Below are 18687 nucleotides of genomic sequence, written 5' to 3'. Positions count from 1 at the left end.
TCAGCGAGAGCCTAGTCCCCAAACCCAGCGCCGAGACAGTACTATATCCTGTTACAACTGCGGTCGGCGTGACCATTTTGCCTCTTACTGCCGCGAGACCACTCAAAATCGGGATACCCGACAAACGAGGTCGAAATCAGTTTCCGTACCCGCTCTGTCATCATCGGGAACGAGGACTTTCCACTTCCTGATGTCATCTTCGAACACTCTCATCTCGTTCGAAACACTCGGGACGTCACTGTTCCCGCCCATTCCGAAATGTCGCTCGAAGTCTCGGTTGCTGTTGCATCTGGAACGCTGATGGTTGAGCCTTTATCAACTACTTTTAATCGCTACGGCCTCTTAGTTTGCAAGACTCTCGCTAACTTTCGCAATGGGCGTGCTTTAGTTCGTGTCGCTAACCCACATCACCGGCCCATTATTCTCAACCGAAATGCCACACTCGCTCGAGCCCATGATATCATCGACCTCCGTTATCTGGATTCCTCCGATTCTACCAACGAAACTTGCGACCTTCCTCCTCATCTGGACATTGGCACAGAATTACCTGAAACTCACCGCCAGCAATTAATAAACCTTCTTCGTACACACTCCACTGTTTTTTCAAAGTTCGAAGGCGACTTAGGCCGTACGTCTCTGATTCGCCATCAAATTCACACTGGTGATGCGTCCCCAGTTCGCTCACATCCGTACCGAAAGTCATTAAAGGAACGTGAAGTCTTGCAGGGAGAGGTCGACAAATTGCTCGCCAACGGAACTATCCGTGAATCTTGTAGTCCATGGGCTTCACCAGTTGTCCTTATCAAGAAGCGTGATGGCTCTTGGCGTTTTTGCGTCGACTGGAGAAAATTAAACCTGGTGACCAAAAAGGACGTTCACCCTCTTCCACGGATCGATGACACCCTGGATCGCCTGGCCGGGGCATCCCTATTCACAACATTAGATTTGGCCTCTGGTTACTTCCAGGTCGAAATCGACGAAGCTGACAGAGAGAAAACCGCCTTTGTAACACCCGACGGCCAATATGAGTTCAATGTCCTTGGTATGGGGCTCTGCAATGCGCCCGCAACATTCCAGCGCCTCATGTATAAAACTCTTGGTAGCCTCATGTGGAAAATCACCATGGCCTACCTTGACGACATTGTAGTGTTTTCTCGAGATTTTACATCCCATCTGTCTCATCTCGATCAAGTCCTCACTTGCCTCCGCACGGCGAATCTCAAGATAAAACCTACAAAATGTTCATTTGCAAAACCGCGCATTGTTTACCTTGGACACGTCATCGACGGCAATGGAATTTCCCCAGATCCCCGCAATCTCGAAGCCGTAGCCAAGTTCCCAACGCCAAAAACCGTCAAACAAGTTCAGCAGTTTCTTGGCCTTTCAGGGTACTACCGGCGATTCATCAAAGACTTCGCCCAGATAGCTCAACCACTCACCGAACTTACCAAAAAAGACAAAGTATTCGAATGGGGTACAGCCGAAGACGATTCCTTCCAGCTGCTGCGTAATCATTTAATCTCCTTCCCCATTGTTCAACATCCTCGTTGGGAAGAACCGTTTGAAATCCACACTGACGCCTCAGCTTATGGTATTTCGGCTATTCTTAAGCAGCGAATAAACGGACAAGAAAGGGTTGTTGCGTACACAAGTCGCCTTCTCAATTCCGCTGAACGTAATTATAGCCCAACCGAAAGAGAATGCCTCGCAATTATCTTTGGGGTTAAAAAATTTCGTCCATACGTTTACGGCCGTTCACTCTCAGTCGTCACCGATCACCACGGTCTTTGTTGGCTTACTTCGGTCAAAAATCCAAACGGTCGTTTGGCCCGTTGGTCGCTCACATTGCAAGAATACAATCCAGTTATAAAGTACAAAGATGGACGTAAACATCTCGACGCTGACGCTCTATCACGGGCACCGTTTGAACCAGCGCCACAAATACACGCTACCTTGCTCACTTCATCCGCAACGACCCCCGATAATCTGGACCTCAACCAGTTTGACATTGCTGCACTACAGCGCAAAGATCAGTACACGGCGGCTATCATTGAGTTCTTGGAAAGCCACCCTGTGAGAGCTCCGAAACCACTCATACGCGCCGCACGTTGTTTCGAGATGATGGACGATCTCCTGTACCGCAAGATCAGAACAGAAAACGAAATCAAATTGGTTCTAGTTGCCCCTAAGGAAATTCGGACCACAGTTCTCTTCGCCCTTCACGACGATGTCACCTGTGGTCACTTGGGGCTCCAACGTACCTGGGAGCGTGTTCGAAATCGTTTTTTCTGGCCGAAAATGTTGGCTCACGTCACCAGCTATGTCCAGTCGTGTGACTCTTGCCAAAAACAAAAAACCTACCCCTTCAAACCAGCCGGACTTCTACAACCGATACCGCCAACCAGCAAACCCTTCGCGCGCGTTGGACTTGACAAACTGGGGCCCTTCCCACAATCCCACGATGGTAACGTTCACGTTTTGGTATGCACAGACTATTGCACTCGAACCGTGGTCGCCAAGGCAATCCCACGAGGTACCGCAGAAGAAACTGCTCAATTTCTCACTAAAGATGTAATTCTGCACTACGGCGCCCCACGGGAACTAATCACGGATAGAGGGACAGAAAATGTAAATAAACTTGTGGAAGAAATCAACAAGCTTTTTACCATCGAACACCGACGAACTACCGCGTACCACCCCCGTACGAACGGCCAGACAGAACGATTCAACAAAACTCTGGCTGACATGATGGCCCAATACGTTTCCAGCAATCATCGCGATTGGGACCGTTTCCTGCCATTTTTAGTGTTCGCTTATAACACCTCTGTACATGCCGTGACGAAATACACTCCATTTTTTCTTCTTCATGGTTACGAAGCCGACCTTCGCCTCGATGCTACTTTGCAGTTACCAGCCACCACCGTTAAAAGCCAGTTTGGATTTGAGAACATCCTGTACGCTCAACGCGCTCGGGATTTAGCAGCCTCTCGTCACGCCATAGCTCAACAAAAGGACAAGGAACGCTTTGATAAGACACGCCGAGAATACACGTATCAACAGGGTGACTTGGTCTATCTCAAATCTCCTCGCCGAGTTCCAGGACTTTGCGAAAAATTGCTGAGTCCATATGCCGGACCATATCAAATAATTCGCCAAACTGCCACCAATAATTACGAAATACGCAACTCCGAAGGAACAAAAACTGACCTTGTGTCTGTGGAGCGCCTAAAACCATATTTCCCGCGAAAAGATTTTTTAAAGCTCCAAACACCTTCTGCCACCTTACGGGTTTCTTTTCAACCAAACCCCAAGATCATCCGTTACTCATTCGACGATCCCCCGACTGAGCTCAACAAATCCCCTCGATCTAATTCCTATTGTACACGTACACCCCCGAAACTACCTTCTCAGATGGACTCGCCCGCGTCTAGCCAAAAGGAACTTCGTCGCTCGAGTCGCCAACGAGTAAGCCCCGATCGCTTTACGTTTTGACCAATGGAAGTTCACGGCTGCCACGCATTTGTTGTTGTAACGAGAAAATTGGCGCCAAATCTATTTTTCACTTCTCGCTCCTTCAGTCCGGAACCACAGACACGCTCACTACAAATAAACAAAAACAAAAAAGACGAAACTAAACAAAACTGTTTACGATGAAACCATCCCATCAACAACGCCGCCATCGATATCAGGCTAAGACAAAGGCTCTCAAAGTACAGGATCCTCTTCATCCATCCGTTCTTCGCCTTGTGGAGAAACAGAATCGACGGAATGAACGCCGTCCGTCGCCATTAGCGTTGCCGCCACCTTCACCGTCGGCGGCCGCCGTCGTTCATCACATTTCCCGCCAGAACTCTACTCAAACTCTGGGTCAGGAGAAATTCGGAATTTCTCTTACGCCAAGCGATTTGGCCTGCCTAAAGATACCACCCATGGACTCCCACGATCTGTCGGCATACGCTCAAACAGCATCGGTGATGAATTTTTTCATGCAGAATCGTCTTTCCGTCGAACCAGCCAACACAGCTTTCTCCTATCCCGTGTCGTTTTCTACCTTTTTAACCACAAATCCACCTTCTGAGGCGGTGCATTTCACTTCCTCGGAACCGGAGCTCTTTGGGTACCAATTTTTGATCATACCTTATTATGACCACCACCACTGGGCTCTAGTGCTTGTCGATTTTTCCCGCTCCACCATAATCTATTGGGACTCTACGATCGCACCTAATCACCAAACGCTGGATTTACTCAAACAGTATCTGACCACCGAGGCTGCTCTCCGTGGAATTTTGGATTTCGATGCAGACTCTTTCTCTCTACGGCTCTCATCCTTAGTTGTGCCGCAACACAGTGCGGACAGTGGAATTTACGTTTGCACTTGGGTTGACCGCTACCTTCGGGGATTCACGAGTATCGACGCTCCTATCGATGTTCAGACTACTCGTCGCCGCATTCTGAAGGAGATCACCTCGGGCTCCATCATTAACCATTAATTTTCTTTCAGTTTCCATCATCTACGCCGGGACGGCTTTTTCCTTAAGGGGGAGCTGTCGCGGACGGACCACACATTAATCATTCACAATCATAAGACTGTCAGGCAAGCCACAAGCGTCAGACGCTACCACTAGTAGCGCTGTTGTCAACTCCGGCGGGTATAAAAGCCGCGCTTCGGTGAGGTTTTTAGAGTATCTCTCGGCCGCCTGTAGTGGGATCTTAAGACTGAAAAGTCCAGCCTACTACAGGTTTGGTGATCTGGAGGAAAGGCTGCAAAAGCTCGCCCTGGACACCAATTTCCTTCACGGGGATTATATAGCTGTAAAAGCTGCGCCTCGTGAGGAAATTATCCCTAACGAGAGAAACCCCGTTTCACCGCCGCGCTCTTGACTTATTTCAATTAAACCATTCTGTAAATAAAGTGTAAATAAAAACCATTTCTATTTTCAACAAACGTCTCGTAAATTATAAGCGTGACAATATATACACATTATTAACCCATCAAAACGCTCTAAACACCTCTATGGCTAGTACAAAAAACGCGTTTTTTTATTCATTTAAATTTTTTAAGGTAATATATTACTTTAAACTACACCCGAGAGTAGATAGTTTAACTTAAACTTATTAAACCTTGTTTTTTCTATAAAGAGAAAGTGGAAAACCGAAAGAAAAAAACATTTTACTGCGATTTTGCTTGAATTCCCCGCCTATGGCGATAGTAGGTTTTTGGTCGTACGTAGCGCCCCTAACATTAGATGCGAGGCGATTTACACGTCCGTCAAAGCGGGGTTACGCGTGTTTGAAGTTGGCCGTGGTCTTAAGAAACACATACCATGTGCAATGACCCGAAATGGAAAATTCTATAATTTTATAAAATGCAGTTTACTCGAGCATGCATAAAAACCCCTATTCTTCGTTATACTTCACTTTTTCATTGATTCATGGCCAGTAGCGGCCCTAGCAAGTTTTCCAGGTGGTTCGAGATCTTCCTAGGGCCGGTACTGGTCATGGCTCACTTATTTAAATTACCTCAGGATTCGAGCGGGTGTGAAAATTGCGCAACCTTCTCACATGGTATTAGCCTAGCTGATTATTATTATAAACAAATAGTTATTTTATATTACCTGAGACTGCGTCAAGACTAGATTAGAAGGTAATTGAAGAGTGGAGCAAATGGAGTCGCCTTGACTTTCTTTGGGTTCTAGTTCATCTTGGGTTTCACTGTTTACAATAGCTATAAAAAAATTACGAACTGGTTGTAATTCAAAGAGTTTGGCAATGTTATGAAAAATTAATTACACCTTATAACATAAGTAACATAATAAACATAAGCATGACAATTACCGAGATTTACAAGGAAACTGATTTTCATAGTTATTGCGTAATTAAGATGTTTACCCAGCACAGAGCCCTCTAGTGTCTAAAATATACGAGACTTCCGCTAAGCAGAAATATCTGGTTTCCGATAGATAAGCGGAATATTAGGCTAAAATGATAAAAATTAAAAACGTTTTTCTCGGCGCCACAAGCTCACTCCAGAACACTTACATTTTTATCAAAAAGTCATCATCCAAAACAGTAAGTCACGAGTCCAAGTGACAGCTTGAAGAGAGTATCAGCGCCGAAAATGGTTCGGTTAGAAAATTAGCAAATAGGAAGTGTCATACTTATTTTTATTATGTTACTTATGATTATAACAAAAAGGAATTTTATTTTTATTTGAAACAGGATTCATTAAAAATTATATTTTAATAAATAAATATCAGCTTTATATGGGTTTTAATTTTTACAGATATATATATATATATATATATATATATATATATATATATATATATATATATATATATATATATATATATATATATATATATATATATATATATATATATATATATATTCAAAGTTTAATATAATTACTAACACTAAAATTATCATATTAACTTTTGTAAACATATAGAAGCACCCTGTTCAGTTGTGTGGGTGAACCCATAGACGTACTAAGAACACGTAATCATAGCTTTAGCCCATCGTGGAGCCTCCTAATCTATATTTTCAAAAAAATAAGCGGTCTAAGAACTACTTAAACTAACTAAAAACCTACTTAAAAACCACTTAAAACGAACTCTAATTTCACTTAATGGAGGACACTTAAAGCCAACTTGAAACTTAATAACGACAACTTAAAGAAATCTTGAAACCAACTTAAAAATAATATGTAATTTTCTGCATATGTAAGGGTTCGCGCCTACTTCTTAGAAGTAACAATAGTGGAAGAAGACTCAATAGCTCCGCCTCTTTAAAAAAATCGATTAGGAGGCAATCCAGCAAAATTTCCTATCCTATGTTCGTGGTACGTCTATGGGTTCTTTGTAACAGCCTTTTATTTTTTATTTATATTATTTGATTTCCACAGGTGTTTTACAAAAAAATGCTAAAATTCCAAATCATTATTTTTTTATAAAATTACTAACCAGAAGAAATATTTTTGTTAGCATATGCCAAATTCTTTAAAACCAGTTTAGTTATTCTTAAATCTAAGCAATACTTAAAAAGATATCTTGCCAAGTTTAGGGATCAAGTAAATTTTTATCATTTTCTTAAATCTTTCAATGACTAATATCAATCTCAGTAAAGTTCTTTGTAATTTTTCTATAATTGGCTTTCCTTTTATCTAACAAATGTGATAAACATTCCATATTCAGTCACTGCTTTCATCTTTTAAGTGACTGAATTTTGGAAGGAAAAAAATAATAATAGCAGTGCAGTAAATCTGAGGAAACATGCATCAAAAACTTAATTGCTATCGCTGCCACAAAAATGCCATCACCCATAATTTGGGTCACACAAAGATCAATATTTGAGTGCATCACCAAATCAATTTTAGTGTATTTTAGACAGGGTTGTCTGATTTAAACTAAGTGATTTTTTAAAATTAACTATGTAATTATGAAAATGTACAAAAGTAGGTTCTCTAAGCAATGTCAATTCAGAGAAAACCCAATAAAATTTAACAAAGATCAATTTAATTTTGGTTTACATTACCACTGCACTCAAATTAATAATGAATTTGTCGAGAAAAACAAGCATAAAATCTTTCTGAAATCAATAAATTGAAATAAATAGATGATTTCCAATTTATTTAGGTAATAATTTTCTATTATACTTTAATACTCAAATAACTGTCTGCTTTATTAGATTATTATAAATAGTTATGATTGTCATACTTAACTATTGTCAAACTGTATGTAAGGCATTAGAATATTTTACCAGTTATTGTTTCTGAACTGGCATCTGCTTCATCAACTTCATCTACTTGAGACATAGATGATTCTATTAAACTTGACTCATCAGTTAAAGAACTTTCAGTATCCACAACCCCATGAGAAGATCTTTTATGCATAGCTAAAGTTGATGTTTGACGGTAATGCTTGCCACATAAATTACATGTGTATGGTTTGGCAACTGTGTGAACCACATGGTGCTTGTATAGACTAGAATATTCAGTAAACCTCCTTCGGCATCCAGGAACAGAGCACATGTAGGGCTTCTCGCCTGAGTAAAAACACATTATATCTTGGACTTAAATTCAGAGAAGACTGGATACGTTTACCTGTGTGAATTCGTTGATGATTCTTATAGTTAGTCGCACTTGCAAAGGCACGCCCACAGCCTTCATGTTTACAAATGTAAGGGCGTTCACCGGTATGTGTTCGAACATGTACTTTCCTAATGTTAGAAGTTGTGAAGGATCGGTCACAGCCTTCAAAGGGGCATATAAATGGTCTCTCTCCTAAATGTAATAAATATACATAGAATTAAAACCATCTAAAAAATTAATAAATGTGAAACAACCAATCTAAGTCTCTAACAAGTGAACCAGTACCTGTATGTGTTCTAATGTGTTTCTGAAGGTCTCCAGATGTTTTAAATGCTTTTGAGCATAGCTCTTCAGGACAATGATAAGGTGTTTCACCGGTATGCACTCTTATATGACTCTTCAAACTGTAGCTTGTTGTAAACGTCTTCCCGCAACCAGATTCTGGGCACTGATATGGTCTATCTCCAGTGTGAGATCTTCTATGAACCTTAAATAAACCATAAATTAAGTTCTAAACAAAATTTAAAAATAAACTACTTTCTAATGATTTCTTGTTAAAAAATAAGTATATAAATGATGTACACAATTTTTAAGGATAATTAATCTTTGGTCAAGAAAAACATTGAAGCATCGACTGTATTAACAACACAAGTGATACATGTTTCCACCCATCTCTTAAGTATTAACGCATGGATCTTGACCAAACAATTTACACTTTAACATTTAAAAAATATATTATTTAAACTCTTTAATTATATAAAATAATTTAAGTTTTATCAATTGTATAAAGATGTTTTACAGTAAAAACTGTTTGGTCCAGTGCTGTAATAACTTCATATAAAATACATACTGCCGACAAGGGTGAAGTGCACTACAGCGGCCTCATCAAATTTTATATTAATTTAGGTTGCGCCAGATAGACCTTGTCACGTAGATGACGAGGGTATTTTTTATTTTGGCCGCAAATGATTATTTAATTTTTTAATGTAATTTTAAATTTCTAATTTTTGTACTTATTTCCGTCGTGTGTTCGCCGACACCACAGTTTCGGTGTCCTAATGAATTCCACGTGATATTCCCTTTTTTTATTAAATCAATTACAGTTTTTGTTCATTTTATCGGTGTTTTGTATTTTTGGGCCACAAAGTGATATTCCCGTACTTTATCAAATCTATTACAGTTTTTGTTCATTTTCTAGGTGTTTTCTATTTTTGGGCCACTTTTTTTCTGGTTGAGATTAAAAGTATATACTTGATGCGTAAGGCTTGGTACTGTCTTCTAGGTCGCGTTATAGATGGCCCATCGCTTTTTTTTAGTATGGGGTTGTGGAGGCGCTGCGCGCCCCCAGCGCTTGAGCGAAGTGAGTGCGCGGCGCCGTCAGGCGCCAATACGGGGAGTTTACACGACGAAAATATTTTTTAGAAAAACGTTACTAAACTCCTAAAATGACGCCTTTTTTAAAAGTTAAGTTGATTATAAAATTATCATTTGCGGCCGCAAAAAAATTGGTTTAGTAATCTAGGCGTCAAGTGCTACATTATCCGCCACTAAAAATACAAAAACACGGTAATTCCGTAAAATAACAAAATTTAGTTAATTAATTAAATTATCATTTGCGGCCCAAAAAAATTAAGTTTCGTAATCTACGCGTCAAGTGCTACATTCTCCGCCACAAAAAATACCAAAACACGGTAATTCCCTAAAATTACTAAATTTTTAAAAATAAGTTAATTATCATTTGCGGCCCAAAAAATTCGTTTCGTAATCTACGCGTCAAGTGCTACATTCTCCGCCACAAAAAAATACAAAAACACGGTAATTCCCTAAAATTACTAAATTTTTAAAATTAAGTTAATTAATTTAATTACATGAGGCCGCTGTAGTGCAATTTTGCCGACAATTCAGCCAGTTAGCAATTGTTTTATTTTAATCAGGTATATAAAGTCATCTATACATTATTTAAAATAGCTCTTATACTTCTAACTTGTAAGTTTGCACTGAGCAGTTTACTTTCAGATCATGAAAGTCAGCCTACCACATTGTGACTTACTTTTTTGAGATTATGATTTATCGAATATTTAGCCTGTGTTTAAGAAAAATAAGGCATTACCTAAAACTTAAGAATTAATTGTAATATTTATTGAAAGGAAATACACTTCGAAGTTTTGGTTACTTAAAAACATTAATTCATAAATATTAATTTAAAAAAACTTCAACAGCAATCTAAAATTACCTTAAGATGATGTTGAGTTGTATAGACTTTTAAGCATGAAGGAAAGTCACATTTGAAAGCTTTACCTCCTGCTGCTTGAGATTTATTACTGCTTTTGATCACATTTTCTGAAGCCTAAATAAAACATAAGTTCAAAATATTCTACAACCATTTTCTGTTCCATGAAAGAATCATAACCTTTTTTGGATATGTTCAATTTTTTAGTACATTAATTACAACAAATATTTCTTGATAATTAAAAATTTTACCCTCAATCAAAACTCTAACAAACTGTTTTAAAAACCTAAGAGCTCTGGTATAACTGATAAGTGCACTTACGACGTTAGTCTCATATGGGATAATGGGGAGATTCATTTCTGGGGACTTGACAGAGACTTAATTAAGAGTTGCTTAGAGGTTACAATTTGATGTTAAAATAAAAGAAATTGTAAATTTTATGTTGAAATTTCGACTGCATCCTCTTATCTAGCTATTTTTGTAGTGTTCTTTAAAATGAATTTCGCTCTTGTGCGGCGCCAATTATTTATATATATGAAGTTTTGTCCAAACAATACACCAAATCTTTAACATTTATAGTTTTAAAAGTCATGGATTTGTATAACATTAAAAATAACTTAGAGACATGATACTTCATGACTAATTTTTTTTCCTTCTATTGTAAATTTTAACGTGGCTTGAAAAGGGTACGGCCCGAAAGTTCGCCGAAATAATTTTAAATTTCTTTTCATAAAAGGAAAAAATTTTTAGTCATGAAATATTGTCTCTTTGAGTTACTTTAAATGTAATACACCAAATATTTCATCTGTTCTACTGTACTATACTTCTGAATTATACTATTATAATTATATTGTAGTATAGTCCAACAACTGAACTAATCTTCATGAGTTTTACTATAACGGCCCCTTGAGTTTAAAATTAAACAGGTAATGGATTACAACTTGAATCTTGAAGCTAGGTTACAAAATGGTCATGAGGGATTGGCTGGCTAATTTTGGTTAAACTCAACTCACTTGGAATTAAAATTTTGGTATTAAAATAACAGTTTAAAAATTTTAAGTATACTAAATGATATACTTGAAATTTCATTTCAAGTAAAATTAAATCTAAGTATGAGTGTGTAAATAAACTGAACCTGGTCGTAAATAGTCCATATTTGAGAAGCCAACTAGATGTTCATTATATTTATAAGATTAAAATTTAATTTAGTACTTAAAATGAATAAGAGTAATACTGCTGATAAAAACTCATGTTGGTGAAACATTAAGTATCTCCTTTACCAGATTTCCATTTAAAGATATAAAAATGTAATTACGAGTAACCCTGGAAATGAAAATGTAAATTTGGTGTAACTCTGGAAAAAGTAAACGTGGCGGCCTTGTTGGCAGGACGAAGCGAAGTCCGAAACTTCTTTTTGGCTTTGCATGGAGGGGTCTTTGGCGGTGGCTTAGGGGAATGGAGTTTGAGGGGTTGTTGTCGTCTGGAATGGGAAATCTTAGGCACTTGGAATGGGTACCCGCTGATCTTGGGGACGGAACTGATGGGCCGAAGCGGTTTGGACAGCGACGTGACATCTTGATGGGCATCCTCAAACTGGGGGTTGGAAGTTGATGCCGGGGGAACGTCGGGCTGCAGGCCTTCGAAGGAATCGGGGAGTCCAAGGAGTAGGGCTGGGGTTATTTGTCCCGCTGGTAGTTTATTTACTGGTGTTATGTCATGATCTCGATTTCCCGACGTTGTATGACTTTGTTTCTCTTTGTCTTGCTTTTTACCGTTCTGGGATACTGGGTGGAATGCTATGAAGATTCAGGGTTTTTTGGGCCTTGGTTTTGGGGGTCCATTAGTCACGAACTATGGCGACAGGTGGAGGTTGCTGGGTGATGGAGGGCCTTCGTTTTGACAGTATCCTGGGGATAGATTTCATAGGCGATTTGCGGGCGAAGATCGACTATGCAAATAATGCGCTGAGCTGTGCCAATGGATCGGTTCCCTTGCTGGGACTTTATCGGAAGGTGGGTCCTCGGCGGGATGTCTATTATTTGGCCCCAGGATCGGTTGGTGGAAATGAAGCCCGTGTACTTTTGCTACGGTTTTCTGGGGTGTTTCAAATTTGGCTCTTCCGGCTACCCTGCCGGTGTCATTGTATCGGTTGGTGGCGAATTCTCGGGTTTGGGTGGTGGTTCGTTGGACAGAGGACTGGGGGCTTTTTCGTCTACCATTGAGGGCATAGTCGGGTTGTGGGGATCGGGACTTGCGGCCTGGATCTGAGCCAAAGACTATATATACGCTTACTAGACAGGCGTGTTCTATGGCTCAACTTGCATACCGATTGTGGCTCCATCTCGACGCTGGTCAAAATTTTCCCCTAGCTTGAGCTGTGTTACTAGTGGCGCGTCTAGTCGCGGGTCAAAATATTACCCCAGCTTTTACAGTGCTTCAGAGGTGTTAACAGGTTTTTCCTATGAACACGCCTGTCTAGAAAGCGAAGCTTATATATAGTCTTTGATCTGAGCATAAGTGGGTGGCATACCGTATGTGGCCCAGAAGGAGGTTTTTGTTATGCAGCTCGGGTTGGCACGGATATGGGTATCCAGTGGTGGTGCAGTTTGGGGGGGCATACTCTGGGGTGATTCGGTTGTTGACGGAACAAGTCTCTCAATCCCATCATGTTCTCCTTCACAATTTTTCGGGGTTTCGGTGGGATGCGGACCAGTTTCTGGAGTACTTTTTGAACCTTTGGTTAGGGTATTCTCCTATAGCAACGTTCCCATCGTTGGGGCCAGCTAGGGAAGTTTTTCGGGGGGGGGGGGGGTTGTGGTTGGCTGGATTATTGTGGAGTCAGCGACACTGTTGTTTGTTCCTGGGGGTCTTCCAGCTGACTATTTGGTGGATATTTCGGTAAAAATAGTCCCTTACAATTGTAGGGGTGCTTGTTGGTCAGTTGGCATATTTGAGGGGATGCGAGGTGGATCCTTTGGCAGCGGTTTTGTTGCAGAATGTACAAAAATTTTATAAGATTTATCTGCCAAATTAAAATTTGTTTGGGTGGAGGTTTTTTATTAAATAAAATTGGTTTTTCCCGTTGTTTCTTTGTACGGGTGGTTTTTCCCCTCTGGTATGTTTTTCCCAAGGGGAGGGGGAAGATGTAACGGGGAGCTGTGTCGGGAAGCCTCGGTGGGTTTGTTTACATTTGCAGTACATCCTGGAGTGGAGAGGTGGCGCCACCGGTCGGGCGGCGGGCTCTTTCAGTTGCTATATATAGAACATGCTGGAGAGGCCGCGGGTCATTACGAATCTGGGGACCGATCAACGATTGACTTACCCCTAGTGTTTGATGAGTTTATGTACATGCATTAATCGGCTGGCTAAATAAAGAGTTTTTGAAAGTTAATCATTTGAAGAGTGCAGTTTCTTGACCCGGTCTGACTGACAGAGCTCAACGGTCAAACCCTGTACCCCTGCTCTACCCATTATTTTATATTGGGCAAATTTACTAGAGCTGCTCAACCATTGAACTTAAAAAGGAATCAGGACTTCCAAATTTTAATATTAGGGGTTTTAAAAAAATCTTTTTTTCACTAAAAGTCCAGGCCACTATGTTTAATTGGGTTAAAACAGATTTTTGGGTTTATGATGTTTTGGTCCAATAGTAAAAGTTGTCTTAACTCCTAGTTTTCAGTTATTTTATTGTGTCTTATACCATAAGCCTATCATAAGGTCCTACTAAGTAAAGGTCAAGCATAGGGCCCCATGTTAACGCCATTGTCCAATACAGAATAAAACTAACATCATAAACGCAAAATCTGGGTTGAAAAGGAGCGAGTGGGCTCGAAAAGCTTCCCCAATATTCTATTTAATAAAAGTTTATTTTAAACCATGGAGTATCTGACTCTATAGTATATTACTTACTATTTACTAGATAAAACTAACATATTATAAAACACAATTAAAATATTATCTTGGTAGAGCAACCACGCTCTGTCTCATAAATGCCACACCAAACGCAACTAAGCCTCAAATTGTAAAAATAAATACCTTCAGAAACATAACTCATATTTCTAATAGCCATTTTTACGTTCTGATGAATTATTTTGCCAAGACAACTTTTTATTTTAACATTGAAAGCGATAAAATTTTGAATAAGCCTTGACTATGATGCAAACTGGCAATACTAAGATTAAAAACGTTTGTACATGCCATTTCACTAAATACTTTTCAAAAATGTGTAGATGAGGACATAGTCACTAGGTGCTGGTTTAAAATGCCTACCACTTAATAACGGGTGTGTACTCATACTTAGGGGGACCTTAAGCTCATATTCATTACGGAAAAAAAATATTATTCTTCTCCAGCAGATATTTGAGTCAACTGATAATTTTGCAGGGTGGCAGAATCTTTTGGATTAATCTACATTACAAAACTAAGAAACTAAATTTAATTTGCTCTGAATAATTATTGCTTCACACTATTTTTGTACATTTTATTAAAGAGATTGAATTATCATGAGAGAAAAAACTCATTTCATTCAAATCATAAATTAAAAATGGAAAAACAATGACTTTGTGCAAGAATTTAGTTAGGGAATTTTTATTTGATTTTGAACCTTATATACCGAGGTTTCCAGCTGATGCATACCAAGATGCTAGAACCTTTGCGCTACGTAATATTCGCAACTACAAATTACATGATAGGAGGTTTCCTGCTCAACCTGACAAGCCCTACAGATTGGATCATCATTGTTTCCAATCCAGTAAAGATGTGTGTTAAGTAGGCAGTGGTCTGTAAGTAGGCCAACGACCAACCTGAGTGAGAGCAAGTGTTTTGCTCTCTGCCTGGAGGGGCCCCGAGATGAACTCTTTAGCCTGCCTTTGGCCATCCATCTCAAGTCAAAGCTTGAGTTAATTGTCAGTCATTCATAGAATTTGAGATATGGTTCTGCACTATGCTAGTGGGGATAGGTATGGAAGGTTCAAGACCAATGAACCCAACCTCTGCCCCCTTCTTGGCCAAGACAGCAGCCTTCTCATTCCCATAGAACCCCCAATGGCTACTAAACCAATATAGCTGAACTTTATTGTTGGTGCCTAGCTCTGTGAGGAGATTCAAACAGCTGTAAACCAAATGAAAAGAGACTTAAAACCGTTTTAAGTCTCTTTTCATTTAGTTTTTCACAATGTGCTTCTCTTCACAGCTGTAAACCAGTTTAGAGGAAATATTAAACTGATTGAGAGCCTTTAGCGGCATACGTTGTAGCTAAGCTCGGCCTCTAAATGGACCCCATGACATTATTTCACACTATATATCATTGTTGTATAGGGTCTTGGAACTCGTAGGTTATTTTTAAAAATCCTTACCTCTTTAGCTGCGTCACAACCATCAGCAAGAGAAAAACCTTCAAACATATTGTCTGGAGGAGAAAGTGAAATATATGCAGTGGTCCCATCTTCCAACTGCACTGCTTGTAACCCCTCTATGAAAGAAAAAGGAAATTAAATGAGATTTTGTGGAATTACTACTAATAATTAGTAGCAAAATTTTAACCAACCATAATTGGGAGTTAAGATTGAGAGTCAAAATAACCAGGACAAAAGAATTCTCAAAACAATAAGTTAACACTTCATACATAGAACACTAAAATTTGTATGCAACTCTCAAGAATTAATTTCATGACTTTGAAGGTATTCATGGGTGACTAAGGCAAAGCTATATTTTTGCGGAGGCATGACTCGTCATAAAGAGAGTTGTTTATATTTATGAATTGGTGAACAATTTTTGAAATACTTGATTTCAGAATTTACACACATGCTCTCATACCTTTGGGTGACATGTGAAGAAAAGCTGTTGACCCATCTTCAAGTTGAACTGCTTGACCACTAAAAAATTTGGGCTGTGGATCATCAATATCTCTATCATCCTTTGGTGATAGTGACTGAACAAATGTGGCAGAGCCATCATCATGAAGTTGAATTTCTTGACCCTCTATAGAAGAAGCAGCATCAAGGTCAACCTCTTCCACCAGTGACATTTCAGCATCATCCAATTCTATATCTGCGGTTATTACAGTGCTTAAGGAGGATCTGGAGGATTTAGATCTTGCTGGTTTTTCATGAGGCTGTCGATAATTCAAACTGAATTATTAATTCACAGTTCAAGCAAAAGACACTATGATTAAAATTCTTTACTCGAGATTTTCTCTATGCATCTACAGACTTCATGATTATTGGTTTAGAGTGGTGGCATCAGCAATCTTATAATTTTATCAGTAATATATTCACCATATTGTTACTCCCATTTCACTGATCAATTTCTATGTGATCTTTAAATCTTGTTGCAAACTACCTCAAAAGCTTCCAAACAATCTTGCAATATTTCCAGTTTGAAAAGCTTCAAGTTCTTAAGAATTCAATCTTGCTATGCTTGGAAGGAATCATACCAAATTAATATATACCCAGATTATTGGTGAACAAAATGGCAACCCCAATAAAGGCAAATCAGTAAGTCTTTAGATTTTGGGATTTTACTGAGCAATTCTACATAAAACCCTTTTCTTTCTTAACCGATTTGACCTACAATTTTTAGATAATTTAAATTGCACCAAGAGTGGGTTTAGTCAATTATTAGACTGGCATGAATGTATTAATTTCAATCATTGATATCAAACTCTATTATTAACCGTTCTACCACACCAGTATGGACTGTGCGAGTAGTGGTTTTAGGCAATCGAGTCGGGTATCGAGTACGAAAATTTTTTTAATCGAGTAATCGAGTACTTGATTAAGGGGAAATTTACTCTTTTTTCGAGTCAAGTCTTTAAGAAAAAACCTCTAGTAATATATTTAACGAGTCGTGTTGTTGAGTACTTTATTAGGAGCTGGTTTTATTAAAGTAATTAGGAAATTGAATTTAACATGAGTATTAAGTAACTTTCTTAATGCTGAAAAATATTCTTTTAATTTAAATGAACCAGTTTCCACAACTTTAGTAACCTTAGAGTTACTAGCTAGTGGGATATAAATAACTAGTATACTAGGCTTCTAGCCTAATTATAGTAATTAATAGTAAAATAACAATACAATATACATTTTTTTAAATTATTAATGTAGCATCTATCTGTATATTGCTAAGGAAGTTAAGACTCCTGAGTCCTAATGCCAGCCGACATCCAAACTCATGACACTCCAAACCAAAACTTAATAATATGGTTTGGAGAAAAACCACTCAGGCACATTACTTATTTAAAAACCCTGATCTATCCCCAGTGTCTATCAAAGTATTTGTTGTTTGTACGTCTTGTAGGTACCGTTTATTATTGCCAAGATAGGTGACTCGATCCACAAAACTTCTTGGATCCATTGTCCAAGAAAATTACTTGAATTCTTTGAAAAAAACCCTCTACTGCTACTTCAAAATCTATCTGTTAATAATCAGCAGGTATTTGCTGTTAATATTTTTAACAATTTTCTATGAATAAAAAAGTTCTATAGTAAAATTTTCAAAATAAATTTATTGTTGAGCCTTGGTAATGAAGCTAACAAAGTTTTAATAAGTTGTTGATCAAAACAATTCTTGGGCAGCAGTCATAATAATGAAGCCCCTAGCGACTGAGTGCAAACTACCTAATGCAGTTCGATATTCATGGTTGAAATTAATACATTAATGTTTTCAGTTGGAAAAATAAAGAATAATACCGGATGGTCTTCCATAATGAGCTCAAGAACCTCTTGTACATTGTTATTGTGGATTGGCGAAGAACTTAGAGATTCCATTAGAGACTTAGTAAAAGTATCAGTATCACTCCTTTACGCATGGTGCACCTTCAAATAGTCTAGAAACGCCCCTAAATTAAAGGAAAACATAACCATATAAATAATGCAGTTTAAATGTTATTGCTTCAATATAATGAGAGGTATACCGAAAGGGGGCAGTGGGGGAGCAGCCAGAACCAGGTACCATTCTTACACTCAAATTATTTTATTTATGATTTTTTATTTTAAATTGCATTTGTTGGTATTCTTTACCTTAAAAAAGGCAGTTTCCAAAATCTTTCCTAGGTGGCACACATCCTTGGAGCACCACCATAATAACAAAAATATACCCCCCCCCCCCCTTTTACAAAAATTTCTTACCCCTTATAAACCAAATAAAACCATAAATTCAGATGAACTTGCATTAAATTAAATTGTTTTGAACATTCTTCACTATGAGTTGAGGGAGACTAATCAGTTTCATCTAGAAATTATAAATATTATAAATTATTGAACGTAGGCCTATTCACACCAAATTTTTTTCTGGGTCTCTGCTAATTAAGTGGATCATATTATTTTCTGTAAATGAATTGTATTCAACCCTCCGGCCATTTAACACA

At 38.6% G+C, this 18687-nt stretch overlaps 1 protein-coding gene across 5 annotated transcripts in view; it reads right to left on the bottom strand.

The window, feature by feature from the left end:
* LOC149933928 (uncharacterized) overlaps nt 1–18687 on the bottom strand; it is a 34624-nt gene that overhangs the window by 5853 nt on the left and 10084 nt on the right. For all 5 annotated transcript variants that reach the window (XM_090180997.1, XM_090180998.1, XM_090180996.1 and 2 more), the window contains 8 exons: nt 18011–18159; nt 16137–16434; nt 15677–15792; nt 10326–10439; nt 8378–8579; nt 8105–8284; nt 7762–8046; nt 5616–5725 (listed from right to left, as the gene is read on the bottom strand). In XM_090180997.1, the coding sequence (XP_090037123.1) occupies nt 5616–5725; nt 7762–8046; nt 8105–8284; nt 8378–8579; nt 10326–10439; nt 15677–15792; nt 16137–16434; nt 18011–18088 (1383 nt within the window). In that variant the 5' untranslated portion in view covers nt 18089–18159. The remainder of the gene's footprint in view (nt 1–5615; nt 5726–7761; nt 8047–8104; nt 8285–8377; nt 8580–10325; nt 10440–15676; nt 15793–16136; nt 16435–18010; nt 18160–18687) is intronic.

This window comes from Leiobunum rupestre, chromosome 7 (genome assembly GCF_980474605.1).
Source record: "Leiobunum rupestre chromosome 7, qqLeiRupe1.1.hap1, whole genome shotgun sequence".
In the NCBI taxonomy this organism is placed as follows: Eukaryota; Metazoa; Arthropoda; class Arachnida; order Opiliones; family Sclerosomatidae; genus Leiobunum; species Leiobunum rupestre.
Note: the sequence above shows the minus strand (reverse complement) of the source record. Positions and strands in the feature narration are given on the sequence as shown.